Source organism: Balaenoptera musculus, chromosome 6 (assembly GCF_009873245.2).
Source record: "Balaenoptera musculus isolate JJ_BM4_2016_0621 chromosome 6, mBalMus1.pri.v3, whole genome shotgun sequence".
In the NCBI taxonomy this organism is placed as follows: Eukaryota; Metazoa; Chordata; class Mammalia; order Artiodactyla; family Balaenopteridae; genus Balaenoptera; species Balaenoptera musculus.
In genome coordinates, this window is record NC_045790.1 from 29,115,003 (window position 1) to 29,134,081 (window position 19,079).

Genomic DNA, 19,079 nt, shown 5'->3' on the forward strand with positions numbered 1-19,079 from the left:
TCTGTATTGAGGCTGTTCATTCATTTATTCATCCGACACACTGAGTGTGCACCGAGGTGAGTGGGCAGCGGACAGTGCCTCCCTGAAAGGACTTGGAATTTATTGTGAAAAACACTTTGGTTGGTCCTTCAGAACATCTTTATGTGAATCACAATAAGCTTTTGCCAAAAGCTTTTTGCATGAATGCCACAGATGTTTATTAAGCTCTGTGTGAAAGGCTGTGCTGAGGAACAATCCAGCAGAACATCATGGGGACCGTCTGGTGTCTACCATGGATTGGAATGTCATTGGCCTGGGGGTATGGACCCCTGAGCGGAATGGTTTCCTACCTATGTTGGCCCCTCTTCACCTTGGAAAACTATACTTAGTTTGATTGCGGAGGAAAGGATCAGCAGAACTTGATCAAGAGCTTTTTTGCAGAAGTGATGCTTTTTACCCTGCCTCTTTCAAAGAATTGGTTTAAGCCTCAGATTTCTGGAAAACAAAATGGCAGAATTTGTAGGTAAAGAGGGTTAGGGCTACTTGTTCTCTGTGTGCCCTCATCTCTCTGCCCCCTCTAAGACAGGTACCTCTGAGGACCAGAGGGAAATGGGGCCTGTCTTCTACTGCCCATGGGGCCCTATGGGAAAAAAAAACTATCTTTTCAGTGGTGGTGAAAAATCTGAGAGGTAACATTGTTGTCCTTTAAATAAAGATACCAGTTATTTGTCCTGTGCAGTACTTTTGTGCATTCTGAAAACTCTTATCTGTGAGCTTATGGTATGTGTAATTTGGCGCTCCTGAACTCATAATCTCAGCTGGTGCACAGAAGCCCTGAGGTTGGGCTCAGAGTTAAAGGTTCATTCCACCTAGTATCAGCTGGTAACCTTGGGCAAGTCACCCAAACTCTGCAGCTGTTTCCTGCTCTGTAAAATAAGGGTGATGATACGTGCCCTGCAATAAACAAATAAATGAACGGCTGCCTGCTCAGCTCCTGGTTAAGGGTTTGGGAAATTTCATATAATTGTCAGTGCTCACACCATCCTGTGAGGTTAGTAGTATCATTTTTATTCCACTTGACAGAGAAGGTTACTGAGACTCAACTGTATCCCAAATTTCAGTGCCTCGGGTGGCAAGACTGGAACTCAGAACCCAGGTCTTCTGATCTCTGTTCCCATTGCCTGTCCATTCCACCTTGCCCCATCTTGACTGGGGAGTAGCAGTAAGCAAAATGTTTAAAAATAAGTAAATAATGAGTGTGAAGGGCTTTGCAAGTGGAAAGCACCACACACATATAAACGTTTATTTTGTGTCCGGGATCCTAAGTAACAGTTTTCCTGAGGGTTGTTCAGAAAGCTTGGTTGTTATTTTGTTGTTACAGTTGTTCAGTTTGGAAGAAGGAAAAAAATATCAGAGGACTTCAGAATATGATAGAGATGTATAATATTTTTGCATTGAGTTTGTTTTTAATTCAGATGCCTGTCAAGTAGCTTTTGTATTTTTCTCTTTTTGTCACATGGGAGTCTTTAATTATACGTGTTTACTGCAGAAGGATTAAGAAATAGAGATAAACCCCAAAAAGGAAAGTGGGTAAATGTTATTCATAAACCACTGCACAGTAATAACCACTGTTCACATGGCTGTATACCTACATCTGTATCACAAATGCTGGATCTTACGGGTCATTCTGCTCAGTAGTCAAAAATGACTATGCAGTATTTCATAAATATGAGATTATTTTTCAATTAAAAAAGGACTTTGACCTTGAAAATGGTAAAGAAAAGGGAGCAAACCATTTCCCCCAAACCACACCTGTAATTTCAGTACTTGAAAGGGCTTCCTGAGACCATAGCTTCACACTCCTGCATGGTAAGGAAGACAGCAAGATAAGGAACAGCTCGGGGCCATCACTCAGCTGTGATGTAGGATAGGCATTTGCTAGAGTCACAAAAGTCAGTGAATCTGTAAAATTACTGTGTCCAAAAGGATTTCTGTTCCTCGTAGCTTGTTCTAGAGTGACTTGGGTGAATACTGATGTAGGACCAATATGAATGCTGTGCAGTTTATGACACAGGTGCACCTGAGAAGGAGCTAAGTCTACCAGTGCAACCAAGCGGATGACATGATTATGGTCTCACCAAGCTCCAGCCACTCTTGCCTTCTTTCTCTCCCTGTGGCAAGCCAAACCTGAGGACTTTGTGGTTGCTAGTTCCTCTGGCCAGAATGCTGTTTCCCCAGCTCTTCGGAGTCAACATAAATATCTCTTCCTTTTAGGTCTTCCCTGGCAACTCCATTTGAAGTGCCCTTTCCCCTGCCCCACCACCCAGTAACTCACATGGCATCGCCACCTTGATTTCCTCCATAGCACTTGTCATGCCATGAAACTACCACATTGGTTTGCTTGTGTACTGCCTGCTTGCTTCACTGGCCGGCGAGCCTCTTGGAGCTGTCTTATCTACCACACACCCCAATACACAGCACATAGCATGAACCCCACAAATGCTTGCTGGCTGAATGAGTCATGTTACAACTATTTATCAAAGAAAGTGGATATCAACTAAACTTTTAAAAAAGTTACTGAATAGTTTTGCAGAAACATTCATATTTGTTTATAAAAGATGAAGTGTTAAATAAAATATGGTCATGTAATATGGAAAAGTAAATCTAATTTAACAGTACTCAAAAGTAGGATACAGCATAGCTGGTTGTGGAAACTAGAATTCAGGGTCCTTCAACTCTAGTTGCTAAATCTACCAATGATAATAGTCTTGTCCTGGTTGAAACTGGTTGTCACGTTAGCAAAATATTCATATTTATCACTAGCGTAAAGAGGTGGAAGAGCAAAAAGGTTTTCAATTCTAGAGATGTGAAAAATGTACCCCTTTATTAAAATATAGGTGTTTATTTAAATATACATCTTAAAAACTCTAAAAAGTTGACATTATGGAATCCCTGAGGTACATTTTATATCTTGTAGGAAATAACATCATTTCTGAAACCCCCTGAGGTAAATTAATCGAACCATTATGAGATTGGTCTAGAAGAGTTTAGTTAGTTCTTAGCAGCATGAACCTTGCATTTGGTTTTTATTTCTGTGTGCACTCCTCTCCTGGGTCATCACCTTATTGGTTATAGTTGTAGGCAGCTGCTCTGCTGGGCAGGGCCGGGGGGGGGGGTCAGTGGGCCGCGGGGAGGTCTATGGTCCTGCTTTGGTGGTGGTGGTTTCTACCTCATGGTCTTAATTCACCTGGCGTTACGACTTTGTAAGCAGCATGAGAAGTCACGTGCTATGCCAGTGCTTAAGGAGGCAGGTACAGATGATTGATAGGCACGGGGCATTGATGTCTGATAGCCAGAAAAAAGAAGGGGTTGAGCTTTTCTTCGAAAAGCCTATTTGGAGCTCCTTGGTGTGCAACTCTGTAGCTTTTCAGGAGTGACCTCTGGACTAATAATTGGCTTTTTTTGAGGGGGGGGGGCCTCAAACAGCTTTTCTGTCTCTAGAGAATGTGGATTGAGTATAATTCAGTTCACTAATTGGTTGACATAATACATAGGGATTCCTGCCAGAAGGAGCCAGACCCTGCCTGCAGGCAGCTTTTATGGAGCATCCTGAGAAGGCCTATGGCGTTATGTAAATTCATGCTCTGTTGCAAGTTGTTTCCTATTTTTTCCTATGGTCTTTAACTTCAAACTGATTACAGGGGCCTCAGCAGTTCCCTGGGCTATTTGCCAAAGTTTTCTGCAGCATCTAAATAGTTTTTATAGCCAATGATCATTTCCCTCTCTCTTCTCCTACACCTCCCTTCCCCTCCCCCTCCCCCTGCCCTCCCTCTTCCTCTTCTCTCTCCAACACACCACAGTATGTTCAACCTCACCTCACAGAGTTCCACGGTGGCCTTGGCCATCTGCGTGAACCTGCACAGATGACTCTGCCAGTCTGCGAATCTGGACTAGTTTTCCTAATGAGGGCATTATTTGCTTTTTAGCTTGCTCCCTTGTTTATAAAATATGCCAAGAGAACTAAACAACCCGCTGTTCCCAGTACTTATTTACTTGCTCAAACCAAATGTTTATGTCCTTGAATACTAAACTTGAAGAAAAAGGATTTCTCCTCGTGGGAAAGCTAAGATGATCCCTGAGGGTTCTTTCTAAAAGATAGAGCTGAAGGCCTGCTTTTCAGTAAACATTCAGCTTACATTGCCTTTTGGAACTGGAGTGAGTAGGGGTGAGGGTGCTCGAGGATTCTCTTCTGTTAGCTGTCCCTGCGGGCCTTCCCTCAAAGCCCTTACCCTTCGCCGCGTTGAATCAAAGCAGCCTCTCCAGAGCTTCATTTCACAGCTCCCATCAGGGCCCTGTTGAGAAGTAAAACTCCTGTCCCTCCATATGTCCCAGACAGTGCAGCATCCTGAGCTTGGCGTGTTCTAAAACCCTAATTGAAATACACCCTAGAACCCGAGGAAGAAGACAAAAAAGCAGTTTTTAGTAACAGCATTACTCGTGCTTTGTTGTGCTGGCTTCTCTCATGCCCAGCTTTGGCTGCCTGCTGGAGAAGCTGGGGCAGCGGTTCAGAATCACCAGGAGAGCTTCCAGAACACAGGCAGCCCGCCCCCAGGTGACTCAGAACCTGGCACCTGTGCTTTCTGGATGCTGACCAGGTGAGTCTGAGAGAGTAGGTTCCAGGGCCTCCCAAGACAGCCATGGCTGATACATTTGGTTCTTTTCAAGTGGGATTTCCCCTTGTGCATCTGACATAAATCACATTATTTATCTTCTCCTGGCAAGTTTTGTGCTAAATACACATTTGCCACCTTTCCTTGTTTCTTTTTCCAACAAGGAGAAACATTTCCTTGTTACCTTTGCCAGATTATTTAGGAGAAGAGTGTAAATTGAAGCCATTTATCTTGAAATGTGCTGCAGGGGCACATTGTTTATACAAGTGAAAGAAATTGTAACAGGGGTATTTGGTCTGGTCTGCAAGGAAAAGTGTCTCAAGTTTTCCTTCCCCCTCCCCCTTTTTACATATGGTGTGTTAGTTAGAAGGTGCACAAAGCACGCACGCATTAGGTTTGCGTGTGTGACAGGCAGGACCATTGTTAATAGGTTTAGTGAGTATTTTTTATATGTTTGTTATTGGTAGAGTTAACATTGCCAATCATAATAAAGTGTGAATGTTACCCCTTAAACATCAGCCATACATTTCCGTGACCAGAGTTCATTTATCGTGTACCCTGCTCCTGTTAGTGAGATAACAGAATGTGAATTTGCGGGGATTTTGCTGTTCTAATTGAAACCTGTACATGTTTACCAGTTGGTGGGCGAGTAAGTCGTGAATTAAATTACACTCGCCAGAAGATTGGAGAAGAGGCTATGTTTAATCCTCAACTCATGATTCAGACCCCCAAGGAAGACGGTGCTAATGTCCTGACCACGGAGGCACTCCGACAGCACCTGGACTCGGCGCTCCAGGCCAGCCGGGTCCATGTATATATGTATAACAGGTAAGGTGGTGGGGAGAGGCTGCTGGTTTAGACCCCTTTGTTTTAGCAAATAAAGTTGCCCTGGAAATACAGCGGAAGTGTTAGTTCAAACGGTTTTCTCGTGAAATGATTTTTAAAATCTTGATTTGTCTCTAAAGTTTAGTAACATATGAACTACATTACTTTATAATGTATTTTCAGTGAGTATCTTGGCACCATACCCAAATGAGTATGGTCCTTCAAGCAGCCATTTGGATGGCTGTCCACCGTTCTGAAGATGTTTCACTGCTTAACCTGTTTTTGGAACGGTTACATTTTGAATTGCCTTTAGTCACCTCACAAAGAATAAGAAAGGAAAAGAAGTTACTTCTCATTACTTTGTATTCATTACAGATGTTAGTGGTTGGTATGTGTCACCAAAAAATAGGGGGTTGAGCCACGGTGGTGAATTCCTGGGGACAGGTAGGCAGAGTAAGGTGGATTCACACACCTTTACCAAATACTACCCTTTAGCTTTGTAGCTAATTTAGCAATGCTGTGGATGTAGTAAAAGCATAGGAAGAGTTCTGGAATGAAACCACCACAGCCTAAGTTAGGGAGAGGAAAGACAATACAGAGAAGCATGTACAAAGCCAAGACACAGGCAGTCCCTCCTACAGGTGCTCCAGTGTCAAGAAGGAGAGCCGACCAGCATTGCTCTGGGGTTCAAGAGAAAGGGGTCACTTTCAACAGCACTGATCAAAGAAAGCTTAGCAAAAAGGTGGCATTTCAGCGGGGCACTGAGGGATGGATGGGAAGGTTCCACAAGGAAGAGGGTGAAGTCCAGAACGTTCTTTTGGGTGACTAATAAAAGAGAGAAAAAAGAGACCAATGAAACAGAGCAGTCTAGAAGGAGTTTTATATTTTTTCTTTTCCTGGAGTTCCCATCCCCACCTTTCCTAATTTTCTCTTTTTTCAAATTAGACTCATTTCCCTAATACACTTGGGAAGGCCTGGGCTTATATAGCACTCTTCTAGGGATAACAAAACGCTATAATAATAGATGATGGATAGTAGAGGTAATTGTTGATCAGTATATTTGATATAATTTCTGTAGGACAAGAATAAAAGAATATAAAGTGGGAAATAAATCTACCTGGTAATGTTCTTTATAGCATTTGTGGTTAAGAGCAGGAAAGTTCATTTTGAACACTATCTGTTAATAAGGACATAATCTACCAGTAAAAAAAGTATTATTTTCCCACCTCAATATATGTTAATACATTATAAACCTTACTAATTTAGTCCCCACCTATTTTGAATTTGTGATAATTCAACTCTGAATCATCTGCCCTGAAGTTGTTTAATGTATGTGGAAAAGCAGATTAATGGTGTAAACAAGATTATTGGGAGAACACTTAAGAAAACAAGACTTTTCAAGTACTTTGGTAGCATTCATTTACACAAACACCCCACATGTTAATTACAGTTGAGTATTATCTATTCATTAAAGCAAGCTTGTTGAATCTATTTGGCAAAGCTCTGCTCATTTTGACAGATACTGAAAAATAATCAAAATTGCAGTTCTCTATGTTCTGTAGTTTTGATTTTGCACACATTTCCTTTATTACAATAAGAAACTTTTGTCTCTGCTTTTTATTTTAATAGGCAATGGAAATTGGAACATTTGTGTTATAAATCTGGAGAACTTATCACAGAAACAGGTTACATGGATCAGGTATATTTTCTTTTTGTTTGCAAAAAATTCTCAAAAATTCTCAAATAGCCCAGTGGTATACATTAGCCTAATGCGTGGCCTATTCTTTTCAACTTTGACAGATAATAGAATATCTTTACCCTTGTTTAATTATTACACCTTTGGACTGCTTCTGGGAAGGGGCGAAGTTACAGTCTGGGACAGCATACCTACTGTAAGTGTGTGATCTTGTTTTCTGATGTCTGTGATTTCTAAACTCTAGAATGTTTCTGATGTTACCTTATCATTGTTTATTCTATTTCAGTTTTGAACAAGAAATAAAAACATTGAAATTCCATGTGCATGTTTTGAGTGAATAGTTGGGGGAGAAGGCACTTCGGCAGAATGTTTCTCCTCTTTTCAAAAAAAGTTCTGTAGGCATCATTAAATTTCATTCACTTTTACCAGCCTATTTATATGCAAATAAAATGCAAATTATTTCAGAGTATGTGTGATTTTTAACTCTTTAAAATATTTGCAGTTTTGCAGACCAAGCACTTAACGTAGGTTTAGCTTATTTTTTAAGGAGAGAATTTATTAGTGGGTACATGTTGAAGTTCAAGATCTTCCTGTTAAGTGAAATGCTAACCTTTCTTTGGATCACATTAATGGCATTTAAGAGGGAAATCCACTATCTTTGAAGGTCATGGTAGGGGATGCTTCACAGTTTAGCAGTTGAATATTATGTACACCGCATCATTTAAGGAATAATTGTTAATCAGTGTAGACATTTTCAGTTAATTATGCAAGAGTTAGTGCTTGGGTTATTGTTTCTCTCCTAGCTTGCACATATCTGCAAAAGCAATTTGCAGTGGCCATACCCTGACCTTCAGTGTACAGTTTTAGGTGGGAAATAAGGGGTTTTGTGTTTTCTGGTTGGGAGATTCTGAATAATGACTTCAGCCTGGTTAAGCAGCTACAGTGTGGTTTGAACCACATAACAGGCAGCCAAAAGCCTTTCTGGTCTGTCAGCAGCACAAATTCAAAAGTGAGTGTGGGGGGAAGTGGCCTTGATGGCGGTGATGGCAGAGGCAGCAGGGGGCTTGTGGGGTTGACTGCCAGGCTGTCAGAGAGAGCTCATAAGTATGGGATTATTAAAGGTAATGGAGATCAAATATTTTGATTGATGACATTTACAAAGCATTTATTAGGCTGGCAAGTGCTAATTTGACATTGTGATTTCCTCTGCGTGCCCCCCCCCTTAATTTTGGGTCTCAGTCTTCTGCTTAGAAGCACCCATTTGGCTAATTTTGGTTTTAGGTATTAAGTATACTATATGAGCAAGTTAAGATTCTTTGGTACCTTTGTTAATTTATAAGCTCTCTGTTTGCCATGTTCATTCACGAATTATTTTCCTGACTTAGGTTTGCATATAGGTATACTGGAAAGGAGCATTTGGTTTTTGTGCCAAGGTCCCAGAATTACAGTTGTATCCCCAAAAAGCATCATACAATCCAGATGCAAGAGATTCAGTCTTGTTATTTTACTAAGGGCTTGGAAGCCTCTTTTTCATTGTCTTGCCTCCTAATTTCTTTCACAGAGGTAAGCCTCCTTTGCAGTGGACAAACTTTGACCCTTTGGAATTCCTAGAAGAGTTAAAGAAAATAAACTATCAAGTGGACAGCTGGGAGGAAATGCTGAATAAGGCTGAAGTTGGTCATGGTTACATGGACCGGCCCTGCCTCAATCCGGCTGATCCAGACTGCCCTGCCACAGCCCCCAACAAAAATGCAACCAAAGTAAGTACAACCATTGATTGCTCCTCAGGAGGGGAAGGGAGAAAAACCTGATATTTGCCCCCATTTTTAGTTCTATTATTTTTATTTTTTAAGATTTCATCCTCAATGACTTTTTTGGTCTATGGAACTAAGTTTGTTTAAAGAGCTCAATTTTGCTGTAAGATTTGCCATACGCCTCTCATTAGCCTTGTTATTAATGTTCTCACTGAAACAAACAAGCCCTTAATGCACTGGATTTTAACAAGGCATGTGACCTGCCTACTAATTCCTGTAATTATGAGGCTGTCTTTTTATTTTTAGCCTCTTGATATGGCCCTTGTTTTGAATGGTGGGTGTCATGGATTATCCAGAAAGTATATGCACTGGCAGGAGGAACTGATTGTGGGTGGCACAGTCAAGAACAGCACTGGAAAGCTTGTCAGGTAATCCAGCACACGGAGGAAAATCCAAGCCATCTATTTTTTGTCCTTGCCTCAGAAACCACTTCCCTTCTGACGTCTGCAAGTGTATTTGTATTAATATTATCCTAGCTAGCTGTCTGGTGTAATAGAATATTAGGAAATATTAGTGGACTAGACCAGCTCAAAAAAAGCACCTTATGGGGAATTTTTCAAGAGCAGATTTATCATTTTCATCGAGACTGTAGTTAGTGATTGTAGGATTTTAGAAGATCTACCCATGATGTAGAAAATCGGGGCAACTGTAAAGTAGGCAAGAGGAATTGGTCATACCATGTGGAGTTATATGATATGAGCTGAACTCCATCACAGACTGTTAAAGGAAAAGACCAACGACTGACGGCTAAATAAGAATTATCCTCTGTGCACTTGTGGACTCCTCTCCGTCAAGTGTCAGGCACTCCGTCTGAGATTTCTCCCTTGGGAGAGCTGTCGTCTGGGATTTCTGCACAAGCAGGCGTGCAGCGCTGAGCCCAGCATATCTGATCAGGCCATCTACTCCACTACCCTTCCTGTTTCGTTGACTAGAAACTGAGAAAGGAAATTGCCTATTAATTTAATTTGGGGGTGTATCTGTAAAAGGTTTGTAAGGTTACACCTTTAATATGGTACATCAATCTATTAAATAAAATAACCATCCAGGTCCCATTTTAATGGAAACATGTGCTCATGTAGGACAGAATGGCTGCGAGTGAGTCGGGGGTGCTCGGTGGGGATTTTGCACAGTGAGAGCTGCTTCCTGGGGATGCTGATGTTGTGCCTTTTCCACCCCATCACAGTGCCCACGCCTTGCAGACCATGTTTCAGTTAATGACTCCCAAGCAAATGTACGAACACTTCAAGGGTTATGAGTATGTCTCGGACATCAACTGGAATGAGGACAAGGCAGCAGCCATCCTGGAGGCTTGGCAGAGGACGTATGTGGAGGTAAATGGGTGGCGTTCTGACGCCCTTTGAATCTGAGTACAAACCCCTTAGTTACTAAATACTTCATTTTAACGTTTTAAAGCATTGTTTTCATTAGAATTTATTTTCAAAACTGATTGTAGTTCTGGGAACTTGGTGGGATGAAGACTTTTTCCTTTTCTTTATATTGAAAATCTCACTATCTGGGTGATGCTAATTCTAATTGTGATGCCCTGAAACATTTTGAGTAACCAATTGTGAACCCCAGAGCTAAGGCATAACAGTGTTTAAAAAAACACTTGGTTAGCAAGAAAAGGTGTCTGGAAAACATTAGCAAGGCATAGAATCTGTTCACAGCTGCAGTCCCCTTGGTTAGGTCATGTGACAGGAGCTGGCCTTTGTTTCCCAAGCAGTGACCTCTACTGAGCTGCATGTGACCTTTTAAAAGTGGCCAGCAAATGAAGAGGGGGAGGAGTGCCCATAAGAATGAGTTGTTTTGGATTAGGGGGGAACTGATGGGCCCGCAAATCAGTTGTAGAGTTATGGAGAGGAGAATAGTAGTCTTGGACATAGCATAAATAAGGCTGTCGGAGTAAACTTCAATTACACAGGCTGACCGGCTCACCACAGCACCACATTCTCACTTGATTAGCAATAGCCTTCATTGTCCCAGGCTCAGGTCCTTCAACGTTAGTCCAAGTTCAAACCCCAGTCATGTAGAGCTCTTTTTCAAGGCATCAGAAAAAAGTGGGGCTTGGGTTAAGGGGACATGTCACCTGAGGTCTGTGCTCCTGAAGCTCATTGTAGCTTTAATCCCATCTGGGAATTTATCCTTGCGTTGTGACCGCAGGTAGTTCATCAAAGCGTCGCTCAGAACTCCTCTCAGAAGGTGCTTTCCTTTACCACGACGACCCTGGACGACATCCTCAAGTCCTTCTCCGATGTCAGCGTCATCCGAGTGGCCAGTGGCTATTTACTGATGGTAACAATCAATTCAGTTCTCTCAGGGGGCGTCTTTGTTTTGTTTTTTAGTTTTTACCTTTCCATGACTGCCCCTGCTTTTTAACTGCTCTTAACACACACGTGCATCCAAGACAGAGAGAGCTCGGCTTTGTAACGGTTTAAAAAGTGGTCGTGTAAAGCATTTATTACCATTTGCAGTTTGCCCATCTTTGACTCGTATCATTTCGTATGATGTCTGTAATGTAAATTTTTGTCGTTGTTGGATTTAATAAGTTCTACCTTTTGGTTTGGGGTGATGGGTGGGGGAAAACATTAGAATCTTTACACATTCTAATGTTTGGCTTTTGTTTTGTGTCTCCCCCTTCCTCCTCTCCCCCCTCCTCCAATTCCCCTTCATTCCTTCACCTCCCCACCACCCTGCCCAACTGTTCTGCTTGCAGCTTGCCTATGCCTGTTTAACCATGCTGCGCTGGGACTGCTCCAAGTCCCAGGGTGCCGTGGGGCTGGCTGGTGTCCTGTTGGTTGCACTGTCAGTGGCTGCAGGATTGGGCCTGTGCTCATTGATCGGGATTTCCTTTAATGCTGCAACAACTCAGGTACTAAAGGAGCCATCCGTCTGCTGTTCATTGACAAACACCCCTCTCCGGGCTTGCCCAGTTGGCCTCTAGTGTGTCCATGTCACCTAAAGGGTCTTCCAGCCTTTTCCACTAAGATGCCCCATTTCTCAGGGGAGTGCTGTCTCTAAATGGACCACTTGACAGTGGGCAGGTCTGAATGGGCTTGTTGATTAGTTAGAGATGCTTCATTTATCAGTGGAATTTAGATCATTTATTCAAGCAGTGGTTCTTAACCTTGAGTGTGCATTAGCATCACCTGGCGGGCTTGTGAAAACTGGTTGCTGGGCCCCATCCCCGGAGTTTCTAATGCAGTCCATCTGGGCTGAGGGTGGAGAATTTGTATTTCTAGCCAGCTCCTAACACTGCTGGTCTAGGCATCACGCTCTGAGAACCACTGCGTTAAATGAGTTAGATTCCTTCTCTTTTTTTTTTTTTTTTAACATCTTTATTGGAGTATAATTCCTTCTCATTTATTAACTTAAAAAAATTATTGTATGTGGAGCTTAGAAATAGTAATGGACAAGATCTACTGTGAGCTACAACTGCTAGACTTTGGGGTCTAACTATCAGATAAAACTAAATTCTTCACATGAGTTCATGTAAGCCATCCTTTGGGTAAGCTACTTGGGGTGCTGGTGGCAATGTTTAAAATAGCTTTGTAGAATTCTCAGAATTGGACCTCATGTGTCTAATGTCACTGTGCTGTGTTTTCACTACAGGTTTTGCCATTTCTTGCTCTTGGCGTTGGTGTGGATGATGTTTTCCTTCTGGCGCATGCATTTAGTGAAACAGGACAGAATAAAAGAATCCCTTTTGAGGTAATAGAAAAACGAAAGAAGAAACCTTTGAGGACAGCAGAAGCCCCTCTCTGTTCCTGAGTGTTTGTCCTTTCACTTTTCTCAATCTGGCCCAGTAAATATTTCAGTCCCAAGTCAGATGACACGTTACTGACTCTAAATAAGTAAAGTAAGTTAAAAGCATCTCAGGACACTTGTTCCAAAGTGCACATTTGTTTCTTTGGGTTTTTTGGTTACTTTGTTCTCATTTCTCCTTGCCCCTTTTTAATCATATTAAAAATTGACTTAAATCATTATCTTGCAGCTTTGTGCTTTGGGTAGTAATAACCATGAACAACACATGACTGTATAGATAGCACTGAAAACTTGAATTTCAGTGTTGGTGTTAGAGGGAAAGGCAGAGATATCGCTTTCTTATCCCCTCACGTCAGCATTGTAAACTACCAGTTGTCTTATTTTGCCACGTATTTGAGTTGTTCACACAGTCTGTGGTCTGAGGGGACTCCGCCCTGTGCAGCTCTCAGCACTGTGGTTTCTCATCCTTAGGACAGGACCGGGGAGTGTCTCAAGCGCACGGGAGCCAGCGTGGCCCTCACATCCATCAGCAACGTCACAGCCTTCTTTATGGCTGCGTTGATCCCAATTCCCGCTCTGCGGGCATTCTCCCTGCAGGTGAGTTTCCAGTGACTAGATCTGGGGGGATCTGTGAGCGCTGCACTCAGCAGCGAGCCTTCCAGGTCTGCTTTTCTCCAGTGATGTGCTTGCAGTACTACCACCATGAAGTAAAGCAGCATGCCAGCTTTTGGGACTCTTTCTTCTGGGTGGATGCTTCTTGAAGCAATAACCTTGACACTCCCTCTGAAAGAAAGTTCTAGGGTTCTTTCTTTCCTTTAAAGCCCTATAGCTCAGAAGCCTGAGGCCTGGGTATCCTCATGACCCAGTGCCTTGGGAGTTGCCCTTTCCTTTATAGTTAAACTAAAATGGTACTCCATGTGGGACGCCTATAAGCCTATACTCCAGATAATCAGGAGTCCTTTGGATTGGGGCCTGGTGCAACCAGCTCTTGTTCGTCCCTGCTTCTAAACTCCACTCTCAGTTTCTGTGCTCACCCCCTTCCCCTGCTGGCTACCACCTCTTGATTTCCCTAAAGCAGCCCCCAGCACAAAGCCGCTGCACAGAGCAGACTTCACTGATATGAGGGTGAGGTTGCAGTGTAGCCCAGGCCATAACTTAAAATTGAGCGTTAGATTCCTCACTGTGTGAGGAGGGATTGGCCAGCCCTTACTTGCCACCTCTCCTTCCTTGTTCTTCCTGGCCCCTCTTCTCTTTCCTTTTGGTTCCCTACCAGACTCTCAAGCTGCCCAAGAAAACACAGAATTCCTCTCCCTTTCTTATATGCAGAGCAATTTGGTCCATCATTGTTCTGTTCTGTCCTTCCAAACCAGGCCCTTTCACATCTAGAGGCCTCTGAGATATTTTTCCAAAGAGCCAGCTAACATGAATTGTAAGAATGGAGAGTTCCCGCGACTGGGGATGTAGCTATGGTCAGTTCTATCCTTGGTGTTAAAGTACTGGCATTGCTCTTCAGCTGCTTGAAACTCGTGGGAAATCCTGAAATTGGTCAACGCAGCAGATAAAGAAGGCTACTTGCCCAGTTTGTGGCGTGGTCTTCCTAAGCCTGAAATGGTTTAGGGTTTTGATTTCTCAAGGATATTATTGAGGTTTTGTGAATTAAATTCAAATTTTAAAGCTCCAACTGTTTTCCAAGGAAGATTAAAGGAGCAGTGGCTTTCCCTTTTCCTTCTCTCTTACAATGTGATAGTGATTCATGAGATGGCCAGGTTTTTAAAGGAAACTATTTTTGGTGTCACTTTTTAAACTGTTGTTACATCCATCCAGCTTATTCATACTGCTTTACTCCTTTTAATCACCAAAAGGTTCTAAGGATTGTGACCAGGAAGAGAAATTGACAAATCATAGATTAGGTTTCTATTTGTATTTTTGTCAACACACTTAGCTCTTTTTTTAGCCTTCAGATATGAATCTTATTTCACTAATTACCGATAAAGGCCTAAGCAGCTAGTGATCTTACTGCATTTGGGACACTAGACTTGTGTACTATTTGGTGTAAGATTTTGTACCCATCACTGTGACCACCAGGCCCCCCAAAAGAAAAATACTAAAAAAAAGCTTATTTTCATTTTATTATAAACATATAGAAAATAGAAATAGAAGTAGTGAGTGAATAAATGAATAAATTAAATCTGAAAGTGGGACCAAAGTCCAAGGAAAATGAAAATATATCTAACTGCTCAGTAATATGGAAAGTAAATAAAAGATGCCCACTAATTTATTGGTACAACTGAAGTTTTAGGATGCCTTTTGCACAGGCATGCACGTGTGCAGCACCCTTTGATAGCCTGCTCTTGTCTTGTATACAGCAGATTCTGGTACTGAGAAACTGTCCTAGAGTCTTTTAACAGTGGGACCCTCCCTCCTGCCTCTGTCCTTCTCTGCCTGCCTTTTCCCTCGCTGTTCTTTATCTGCTTTACCTCACACTCCTTCTTTTCTTGTCCCTCTCTCTCATTTTCTCCTCTCCTCTCTCAGTACAAACTGATGATTCATCAAGGCATACTCTCCTTTAATGATATCCTATGGTGTGGTGGTCTGAAAAGCTACATGAGTTTTCCTTACGCCTTTTAGAAAATCCAGTACGCTAAGTTCTCCCAAGGTAAGCACCTTACTGAGATGAAATGAATACTGTTGGTTTTGCATTTCTATTCCAAGGCACTGGAGTATCACTTTAGAAATTGCATCTACAGCTTCTAGAAGTTCTCATTTATTAGAGAATGGCTTCCTGTGATACTGGTTCATTCTCTGTCAAAAAACAAACAAAAACAAAAAGTAAAAGAAAAGAATAGAAAACTTAAGAAAAAAGAGCATGCCATGATTTTTGCAGTAGCCATCAGAAATTTTACACTTGGTTCCCTTTAAAAGGTATTGACATTTGAAATTGACCATTATATAGTTTCTCTTTACTTTAGTAACTGTGTCAAGTTGTAACTTTGGGTATTCATTTGTATTTGTATTTTCAGGATACTATAGATTAAGCATCAGAAGGACATATCCAAAATGGTTCTGTCCAGTAATAAACCCACGTTTAGAACTTTTCCTTGTGGAGCCTTTCCAATTTTGTAACCTTGCCAAAATAAATAGAATTTTTTCCCAAAGAAATCTCCTTGTCAATCTTTATCCATCTGTCCAAATGCCACCTCTATACCAGAAAGCAGTGGCACTGTCTATAATTCTTTGAGAACGAATGCCCTACACTGGGGCTTTGCTGGTAACTGAATGGCATTTGTTCTTCAATGAAAAGTCCCAGAACAGAATGCCTTATTGTTCCAAATGGTAAGAGGGTTTAGACGAGGGCCCCTCTAGGCAGGGCCAGTTCCTCTCTGCTCTGCAAGTGTCTCAGTGGGGCCACCCATAGACGCTTTGCAGGGGAATGGGACATTTCCTTTAAGCACAGCAATTAGAATTGATTGACGGTGCAGGATCATCCCCGTCATCTTTTCAGATTTACTTGAAGTTTTTTAAAGTGCTCTTTGCTCTAGCAGCGACACTTCTCCCTAACTGAGAAATCCTTGCTGTTTGTTTTTATTATTTCAGTGCACTTTAGAGGATGTTGAAGTTCTACTACTTTCTCATCAGTAAATGTCCTACCTATATATGTAATAAGCTGTTGGACAGTAAGTTTAGATGGGAAGCTACCTTGGGTTTCTTCTTTCATTTCTCCATTTCCACCACAAACAGACCAAGCAAGATGCCCATCAGATTTCTCTGATGGATGAGGCTGGTATCGGATACATTCCCCAGCCACGGCAGAAAGCATCAGTGTTGTTTTGGCCACAACATCTGGGCCACCTGTATACACCTGCATGGCTTAGCTTTTCACAGTCTCTATCCTCATCCCCAGAAACTTCTGTTCAAAGTGAGATGCCCAGAGTTTCTTGTCTGCATTACACTCCTGAATTCTAAGCATGACTGTAATAAAAAGAAAAGCTGACAGGATTCCACCCCCCAAGATTAAGTTTTCCTAGAAAACCCTTGAGGATCAGACGCATTCTCCCCTATGTTCTGATTGGTCAGGAATCCTAACCCTGCCCCCGTGTCTGTCCCTTCCGGAGGTGATCAGATCTTAACAAGAACTCCCAGGTCCCAGCTGGGCTGGGTGCTTAGGCATCAAGCCTGTGTTTGAATCCGATTTACTGGGAACCTCAGGCAGGTGACCTTCCTCTGCACCACGGGTCTTTATTAGGTAAAGGGTCGACAGCAGGACTAACGTCTGCCTCCTGGTTGCTGTAAGAATCGAACGGATCGTGTGTAACTTAACTACCTGACCTCCCATCACTCCTCCTCCTCCTTTCTCTTCCCTCAGCAGAATTTTAAACCCAGCAGTGCTGCATAGCTTTTAAACTCAGACACGGCCTATCAGATTTCCTCCATTCATCCTTCCTCCCTGGTCCTCCCCAAATCCTTTTTTGTCTTCTCCATCTCCCAAGAAACCTTTTCTGACCACTCTCCCCACCCCCATGTGTACCCCCACCTGCATGCTCCCCCTCCTCTGAGCCACTCTGGAACCCTGGCATGCTTTTGTTACTACATTTGTCAGTCTAGATTGTAATTTGTTTATAGTTCTGGCTGTGTCTTTCCTTGAGAGCAGGATTTTGTCTTATTTGTGTCTTCCATACCCAATACGCTGCCCTGACTTTTCTTTTTTCTATTTGCCTCTTAGATAAATCCTCTAGTCAAAATAGTGGTTTGCTTATAACATGTTAGGCAGGTCTTTAAAGTACCTTATATACATTAGAGTGGCCAGTTAACATGTTTCATATATTTTGAATTGATGAGGAATTTTCAAGGCAGACTAAGAAGAGAGGGGTTGGGTCATTTTTAGGAGACTCTTGGTTAATTTTTGGTTTTGTAGACTTGACAGGGAATTAATTATCGAAAAAAGCATCTCTCCAGAACTTGGGCTTGCTATTTCACCTCAAGCATAAATTCACAGATTACTATCCAGAGACCTTTGCAAGGTTCTCCTCTGATATTGTTCGGTACCAGTTGTAATCAGGTTTTCTTTTCTCACCCTGAAATGTTTACCCAGTTTGAGAAGGTTTTAGAACTAAGCAGTTCTTTGAAAAACCTTGTAAGAGTTTTTATTTTTCAAAAAAACTTTCTGATGATTTCTTGGTTACTTAGCATTCCAGTTGCATTTTTTATCATGCTGCTTCTTTCCATGCCTTTCTGTACGGGAGAGCCCTTTCAACTGTCCTCTGTTGACTTTCCCCTATTAACAGCCCAATTGTGTAATTTTTACTAGGTCAGCAGGAGATTTGCCAAAGCGCTACAGAATCTAGCCCTGTGTTTATTCTAGGTTATGGAGTGACTTTTGAATCCGTACTTATTTATTCTGCATACTAGAATCACACACAGGAATTTCTGCTTAACTCTCCTTGACCTTTTATGTTACTGCGCTCGCACACCCCACAGGCTACTCCAGAGGCTATTTGGAATGTGCCTATTAAAAACCTCAGGGGACATGTTTGAATTTTTATTTTGTGTTTTAAAGGTGACATTTGGATATACTCGATCCACTTTATATATAAATTTTCTAAGTGTAAAATCAGGGCTATGTGAACTCTTTGAAATGTTCTAAGAGGGAAATGTTTCTTTTTATCTTAAAGTAAAACATCTCAAGCATATTCTCTGTTCTGCTTTTGTCAGTTTGGTTTAGTTTAGTTCCTGTGTTTGTACCCTGTGGGCTCATGGAATTATTAGAGATGGAAAGGAATGATGGGAGCCTCTATTCTAGTCAAATGGTCTCTTAATGAAGGACGAGAAACAAAGTGATGAGAAACTCCAGCATCTATTTCAGGCTTAAACACCTCAGTTAGGAAAGTGAAAGAAAGATTTTGTTTAAAGCATCTTTATTTTCAAAGCAGTCCTCTGACTGGGAGGAAATGTATTAGTGACCTCTACATTTTTTTTTCTCCCAGGCGGCTGTAGTAGTGGTATTCAATTTTGCTATGGTTCTGCTGATTTTTCCTGCAATTCTCAGCATGGATTTGTATCGACGTGAGGACAGGAGATTGGATATTTTCTGCTGTTTTACAAGGTACATTTTCTGTCCCCTGTGGCCTTTATTTGTTAGGAACAGAGTGGTAATGTTTAGAGAAATTTTCAGTCTGTGAACTTAGAAGGAAGCGTAGTTAACAGTGTGATGAACGCAGGGGAGATAATGGACAGAGGATGCTTCCTCTGGGGGACATCGGAGTCACTGGGGTTCTCCCCTCCCTCGACTGAACATTCTTACAGCCCCGAGGTTGTGATACACATGATCATAGTTTA

The 19,079-nt window shown here is 42.0% G+C and overlaps 1 protein-coding gene across 5 annotated transcripts in view; it reads left to right on the forward strand.

Annotated features, from left to right (window-relative positions):
* PTCH1 (patched 1) overlaps positions 1 to 19,079 on the forward strand; it is a 58,628-nt gene that overhangs the window by 14,363 nt on the left and 25,186 nt on the right. For 4 of the 5 annotated variants that reach the window (XR_005020401.1, XM_036856437.1, XM_036856440.1 and 1 more), the window contains 11 exons: positions 5,288 to 5,477; positions 7,104 to 7,173; positions 7,275 to 7,366; positions 8,732 to 8,930; positions 9,231 to 9,352; positions 10,168 to 10,315; positions 11,145 to 11,276; positions 11,698 to 11,853; positions 12,594 to 12,692; positions 13,218 to 13,343; positions 18,728 to 18,846. Coding sequence is in view for 4 of the 5 variants with exons in the window: in XM_036856437.1 (XP_036712332.1) it covers positions 5,288 to 5,477; positions 7,104 to 7,173; positions 7,275 to 7,366; positions 8,732 to 8,930; positions 9,231 to 9,352; positions 10,168 to 10,315; positions 11,145 to 11,276; positions 11,698 to 11,853; positions 12,594 to 12,692; positions 13,218 to 13,343; positions 18,728 to 18,846 (1,453 nt within the window). In the remaining variant the exon portion in view is untranslated. The remainder of the gene's footprint in view (positions 1 to 5,287; positions 5,478 to 7,103; positions 7,174 to 7,274; positions 7,367 to 8,731; positions 8,931 to 9,230; positions 9,353 to 10,167; positions 10,316 to 11,144; positions 11,277 to 11,697; positions 11,854 to 12,593; positions 12,693 to 13,217; positions 13,344 to 18,727; positions 18,847 to 19,079) is intronic. The other variant, XM_036856438.1, reaches the window with a different exon arrangement.